The sequence below is a fragment of the Acanthisitta chloris genome, unplaced genomic scaffold, assembly GCF_000695815.1.
Source record: "Acanthisitta chloris isolate BGI_N310 unplaced genomic scaffold, ASM69581v1 scaffold24159, whole genome shotgun sequence".
NCBI lineage: Eukaryota > Metazoa > Chordata > Aves > Passeriformes > Acanthisittidae > Acanthisitta > Acanthisitta chloris.
In genome coordinates, this window is record NW_008690117.1 from 241 (window position 1) to 7345 (window position 7105).

The 7105-nt window shown below is 59.2% G+C and overlaps 1 protein-coding gene across 1 annotated transcript; it reads right to left on the minus strand.

Moving 5' to 3' along the window:
* Positions 1-595: 595 nt before the first annotated feature.
* On the minus strand, positions 596-6852 carry CADM3 (cell adhesion molecule 3; the record flags this gene model as incomplete). Its single annotated transcript, XM_009081696.1, has 8 exons — positions 596-727; positions 1672-1797; positions 4295-4464; positions 4765-4855; positions 5484-5654; positions 6052-6189; positions 6371-6523; positions 6712-6852. Coding segments are annotated over 8 exons (1109 nt in total), but the record flags the coding sequence as incomplete, so codon positions are not given.
* Positions 6853-7105: the final 253 nt, after the last annotated feature.

The window sequence follows — 7105 nt, forward strand, 5'->3', positions numbered from 1 at the left end:
ATGGCATCTTGCTCTGGTCCCACCAGTCACGCTCCCCATCCCAACTGGGGTCACCACGCCACAGTCAGGGCTGGAGGAGCCACAGGGACATGGTGGACTCTTGGGGGGACACACAGGACACGATGGATCACCCACCTGCCCCGAGCCTGCACCAGAGCCTGGAGCAGATTTTATCCTTGGATGTCAAAGAAACCAAAACAGAGAGAAACAAAGGGAAGAGCTACATCAACCCCAGCCCAACATCCCAACCAAGGGCCCGAAGCAAAGAGCAGCCACAAAACCAAAGCAAAGGTCCAAAAGGAAGAAGGAAAAGTCGCTCACTCACTGGTTGGTCTGTGATTTCTGGGCGTGGGGATGGAGGTGCAAGCAAGCAAACAGGGCTGGGGCTCTGGCTGCTCCGAGTGGAAGGATTTGTACAAGTTCAGGAAGCAGCAGCATCGCGTCTCAAGGCCGTTGGCTCTCTGCTCTCGGTCCTGCCATCCCTCTGTCCATCCAGGTGCCCGTGCTGGGCACCAGAGAAAATCTGTTGGGTTTTGGGGGGTTTGTGGTCTGGTTTCCATTGCCATCAGGGTCTCTTGGCTCCATTTTATTTGCTCTCTCTGCCACCCCTAGATGAAGTACTCCTTCTTGTCATCGCCGCCGGCCTGGCCACCCTCGGCATTGATAATGGCAGTGTCGGCATCGGGGGCATCGTCAGAGCCCTTGGCCTCGTGGGTCAGGTATGTGCCTAGGGAGGAAGAGGATGGAGGGTCATGAGGGTCCTGCCAGCATCTACATGAGCAGGGAGGAACTTGGCTGAGCTGCCTGGAGGGGCCCCAGGGGCTGAGGGTTTGGGTTTGGGCTGGAATGGAGAAGCCACTGGTGTCACTACTGGGTGGGGCTGGGAATGAAAACGTCACTGGTGTGGGGTTGGAGCCTCATTAGGGTTGCTCCAGGTTTTCATGATTGTCTCTAGTGAGGATGAGTTGCTCCACATGACATTGTCAAGTAGGGCTCCTGTCTTCCCACCCTGCCCCTGTGCCCCCACTGAAACCAGGGGGTTGTACAATGTGGAGAACATTTGGTGTCCTCAACATGAGAAGGACATGGAACTGTTGGAGCAAGTCCAGAGGCCACAGAGGAGGAGAGGACTGGAGCACCTTGTTTAGAGAGAGTTGGGGGCTGTTCAGCCTGGAGAGGAGAAGGTTGTGTGGAGATCCCACGGCACCTTCCAGGAGCTGAAGAGGCTCCAGGGAAGCTGTAGAAGGACTTGGTTAGGAACTGCAGGCATAGGACAAGGACCTTCTCCCTGTAGCCTGGATGAGAAGTCCAGGTGGAGGGAAAGGAGGAAGAGGAAGGCAGAGGGAGGGTTGGAGGGGCAGGAAGAGGTGGGAGATGGGGCAGGGGCAGTCCTGGGGCAGTGGGCATCAAGTCATGGAGAGAAGGGGCAGGAGCTGCCTGCCCCTGGTGCTGCTCAGCTCCAAGGGCTCACTGGGAGGTTCCCACTCTGGGGCCAGAGCTGGCACCACGATGGGCAGGACCCCCAAACCCAGGGGGCTTCTCTGGACACAGGGAAGGCTGCAGGACAGGGAGCCTGTCCCAGAGACCCTGAGAGGGAACACATCCTGCTCCAACACAGCCCAGGGACCCTGGCTCTGTGTGCCCACCCCAGGCAGCTCCCCGAGCCCATACCTTTGTGCCTGATCAGGTAGTGTCCCAGCACGATGAGGAGACTGAGCAGGAGGAAGACGATGACAGCCACCACACCACCGATCATTGCGTGGTAGGTGCTGGAGGTCGAGGGCACAGGGCTGGCATCTGCCAGGGCAGGGGACAGAAGAGAGAGAAGGAGGTTGAGATCCTGTGATGGGGCAGAAGCTGCTGCTCACCCCACAGGCCATGAGCAGCCTCTTCAAGGACCTCAGCCTGCTCTGCTTGGTGCCACCACCAGCACATCCTGCTGCAGGTGGAAGCTGCTGAGGTGGGAGCGAGGAGAGGGAAGCAGCAGGGGAACCAAGGAGGGGAAACAAGGATGGCCTCCAGGCTGGGATTTTGGCCCCAAAAGGGAAGTGGAGTACAAGGTGGAGCCAAGTTTGGCTTGCTCTTCCCTCCTGCTGTGCCAAGCAGGAGGTGACATGCAGGTTGGCATGGCCACAGGCTGCAGCTCAGGAGGGACAGCCCAAGGAGCAGGCTGGCACCCCAAGGGCAGTGGGACGCCAAAGATGGTCCCAAATCATCCTGCAGGAGGATCTGTGCCGGAATCCTGTGCCAGCCCTGGGACACAGGGACAAATCCTCCTCCCACTGTGCCCCATCAGCTTGGGGGACCCAGAACCACATTTGGACAGGACAGGGTGGGGGACAGACAGGGCAAGCAGCAGGACAGAGGGACAACACGGGACATGGACACACAGCACAGGGTGAAGCTCAGGCAGCTGCTAAAAGGAACATTCCAGGCTCCAGGACTCCTCGCTGGGTGCTACAACCCTCAAGTGCTGAGATCCACACAGGCCAAGGAGGGACTGGAGCCTGGCTGGGCACCTGGGAGGTGGCAGGGGTGTCCCTGGGGCAGGGCTGGGCCTCCATCCTCCTGTGGAGCTTCTCCTGCTGGGCTGGGGGTCCATAAAGAGAGAGAAAAGGAGCTTACGGTACCTTGGATGGGAGCTGGAGTGAAGGATGAAGCGGTGACCATGGAAGCATGAGAGATGGGCTGGGGAGAGCCCAGCAGAGGGGCTGGAGTGGAGTGAACGTGTGGGATGGGGAGCTGGGGAACATCTGGGGAGGACAACAAAAACACAGGGACATGAATCAACCCCTGGGAGGTGCCAGCAAGGTGTGACAGAGCCCATTGGGAGGACCCTGGTTCCTTCTGTCAGGGACCCTCAGCAGCTCCTTCCATGACCCCACAGGTCCCAACTTCTCTTCTCCTGCCTCCAGACTCTGGGACACTACTCTGATCATCTTCCCCCATCTCCTGCCCTGCCAGCCCCCCAGTTACCCCTTGAGGGACTCCACTGGGACTCTCCTGCCAGGACCCTGTGGCTGGAAGGTGTCACCCACCACACGGTGCCACCTACACTGTCCTCCACACACCCTTGGGGACAGCACTGTCCCTCACTGCTGAGCAGGGATGGCACTAGGCAGGTTCAAGGGTTTGGCCAGGCACAGGGGAGGCTCCAGTGATGTGCCAGAGACCCAAGTGGGGAAAAACAGGGAATCTGACAAGGAGAACCAAGCCAGGACGTGGAGCTCCTCTGCTGTGACAGGTGCTGTGACATCAGGTGGGTGAGGGATGTGCTCACAGACCTGAGGCTGTGGGTGGGTGCTGAGCATCCCAGGGATGCTGCACTGTGCTCACAGCTGGGCTCAGGACACCACACCAGGGGGACAGGGGACACACAAGGACACAGGAGTAACTGCACAGGGTTGGGCATTGGAGGGTTCATTCTGGGCAGGCAGAAGAGAGGGACAAAGGGCACGAGGTGCCACTGCTGCCATGCACTCCCTCTGTCCCCAGCCATGCTGCAGGAGGATGCTGAGTGCCCAGAACAGGAGGGACGGGAAAGGAGATGGAAAAGGGAAGAGCTGGAGCATGTTGGAGCACTGGAAGATGGAAAGACCAAGGCTGGTAGAGAGAGATGGCAAGAAGAGAAGAACCCCAAATCCAAGGCCAAAACCACAGGGAAACAGGCTCCCACCAGCTTGGAAAAGCTGCTGGGATGGGGATGGGGAGTCCGAGATGGAAGTTGGGACAGCAGCCAGGAATGGGCACTCACAGCCCCACAGAGCTCTGCACCAGGTGTGACAGCTCTGGGACACAGGGACAGTACACACAGCTCTGGGACACGGGGACAGCACACACAGAGCTCTGGGACACGGGGACAGCACACACAGCTCTGCTCCAGGTGTGACACAACTCTGGGTCACAGGGGCAGCATAGACAGCTCTGCTCCAGGTGTGACACAGCTCTGGGACACATGAAAAACATCATAGGGCTCTGGGGCACAGGGAGAGCATATACAGCTCTGGGACACAGGGACAGCAGACACAGAGCTCTGGGACAGAGGGACAGCGCACACACAGCTCTGGAACACAGGGACAGCACACACAGCTCTGCTCCACATCTGTCACAGCACTGGGACACGGACAACAACACAACAGCCAAGGGGACAGCACTATGCATGGAGGCATCAGGTGCTGCTCCTTCCCCCAAGAACAGATGCCAAGCAGTGACACTCTGGGCACACAGAATGCTGTGATGCCTCCCCACCCATCCCTGAGGCTGCAGGAGATGCTGCCACCCTGAGCCCTCTTACCACTGACATCCAGGTTGTACTTGGCCACCACACTGCCCATGGAGCTGGTGGCTGTGCAGACGTAGGTGCCACTGTCACTCTTGTTGAGGAAGGGGAAGATGAGGACGCTGTCTGAGCTCAGCTGCAGGGGAGCATCACTGCCCTCCTTCTCCCACAGGAACTCCTGGGGGCTGTGCAATGGGATAGGGTCAGGCACCACTGCCCTCTCTCTGCACCCCAGGGGTGGCAGCAGAGGGGCAACAGAGGTTGAGAGTGTTTAACTAGGAGAGAAATGCCCCATTTAGGGATGAGCCAAGATCCAGGATGGACCTGCTGCTCCTAGAGAGCACAAGGAGCTTCACCTGATCACGGGGGACTCAAGCTCCGCCTGCCCAGCCCTGGGGAGGGCTCACTGGTGGATTTGGAAGCCTGGCAGGGGGAGAAGTAGTTGGGCAGGGGCTGAGGAGGAGGAAGGTGAGGAGAGGCCTTACACGGGGTTGCCCTGTCCATCACACTGCAGCTGGAGCTTCTCTCCCTCTCGTGGGTACTGGGGGTGTGGTTCAATCCTTGCTGTTGGCTTGTCTGCAAAAGGAGAGACACAGTGGGGTGAGTGCTTGGCACCCCAAAACTCATCCCATCCCAGCTCCATGTGTGTCCAGGGTGAGGGTTGGCACTTTGGGGGTGCACAGTGCAGCCCTCACATCCCTCACCCTGTCATCATCACAGAGGACAGGCAGGACAGGAGGAGATGGGGCAGGACAGGAGGAGATGGGGACAGGCAGGACAGGAGGAGATGGGGACAGGCAAAGGGGAGATGGGGACAGGCAAAGGGGAGGGGAGGACAGGCACGACAGGAGGAGATGACAGGCAGGGAGCAGTGATGGCATGGATAAGTTCCTGAGAGATGGGGACAAGCAGGACACAGGGACAAGCAGGGAAAGCCAAGGGGGGGTGTGTGCAAGGAAAGTCTGTGCAAGGGAAGTGTCTCTGTGTAAGGCAAGTGTCTCTGTGCAAGGCAAAGTGTCCCTGGGCAGAGTCCTACACGTTACAGGACCTTGGTGCATGCAGACTGATGAGCTGGCACATGTCTGCATGATGACTTCATGTCCATGAATGTGCAGGACCACATGTGTGCTGTCTACTGTACCCTGGTGATGCCAAGGCCTCCTCCATCCCTCCCACCCCTGTGCCACTCCCCCATGCCACGTACAGTGGACCTGCAGCTTCTGTGTGGTTGACCTCTCTGAGTTCTGCAGGGACTCGTGGTCCACTGTGCAGGTCACCTCAACCTCGTTGTCCTCCTTGGTGACAGGGAACTCCACTCTGCTGGTCACAGTGAAGGTCTTGCCATTGGCATCCTCCACCACCTCACTGCTCGCACCTGTGGGGTCAGGGGACTGTCAGGGTGAGGGACACAGGACCCCAAAAGAGATACTCTGTGCCTGTCCCTTTGCTGGCAGCAGCACAGGGTGCTGGTGTGGACCAGCAACCTGCAACTCCCAGTCCCCCAAGGTGTTCCCCAGCCAGGGCAGAGCTCCAGTGCCTGGGCACCCACTCCCCAGCTCCTTGTTGCCCTTCCTCCACCCCTCCAAGGTGTTCCCCAGTCACCCCAGCCCCCCCAGTGCCTGAACACCCACCCTCCAGCATCTTGTTACCCTTCCTCCAACCCTCCAAGGTGTTCCCCAGCTACTCCAGTCCCCCAGTTCCTTGTTGCCCTTCCTCCACCCCTCCAAGGTGTTCCCTCAGTCACCACAGCCCCCCAGTGCCTGGGCACCCACCCCCCAGCTCCATGTTGCCCTTCCTCCACCGCAGCTGGGCTGCAGGTTTGCTGCCCGAGGTCCTGCAGATCAGCTGGGCCTTCTTCTCCTCATCGAAGGGCTGTTCATGGCCAAAGATTTGGGGCTTCTGAGGGATTCCTGGAGGAGGGAAGAAACACAAGAGGCTGTGAGCTGGGTGTGTGCTGCCACCCAGAGCCAACACACACACAGACTCGATCAACAGCAAGGAGGAGTTAATGGGATCCAGGAGCAGCAAAGGTGATGGCTACAAGGACAGGGAGGGGACGGAGAGCAGGGAGCGATGTCACTGGTGTCCTACCCAGCACAGTGACCAGGGCCTTAGCTGTCCTCACGGGCATGGTGAAGATGGAGCAGGTGTATTCCCCCTCGTCCGATAGCACCACATCGCTGATGCTGATGGTCAGCTCGTTGGGAGTGGATCTCTCCAGCTGGATCCTGTTATCCCGCAGGGCTGGGATGGGGAAAAGGGACCACAGGGTGAGCTGTGGGCTCAGTGCCACTGTCCCCCTCCACTGGCTCGTGTTCTGCCTGGAGGCATTGCTGGGATTGGAGTAGGAGGGAATGTCACCCTCTGATCTACCTCCCCATGGCTCCAGGCTTGGAGCTGCCTCTCTCCCACCCCCAGTTCCAGGCTTGTACCTCGTTTCTCCCCGAAGTAGAGGGTCTGCTGGGCAGGATTGGACCACTGCAGCGAGGAGTCATCAGGGTCCTCCACTTGGCACTTAAGCACCACTGTGCCACCAGCCACCACCGTCTCATCCGACGTCGTGGGCTGACTCTCTGGGCACAGAGGGGAATAATTAGGGAGGTCCTGGGCATCACCTCATCCCAGAGCATCACTGAGCAGCCAAGGGAAGGGAGTGAGGAGCAGTGGTGGCCCCAAAGCCCCTGAGCACATACACCCCTGTGGCTGTGTGTCCATGTCCCTTTCTAGTTGGGTTTTCCCCGTGATCCCACTCCCCAGCAGAGAATCAGAGTGGGATCAGTCCTACCACCCAACCCGCAGCACCCATGGGCATAGGGGACACAGTGG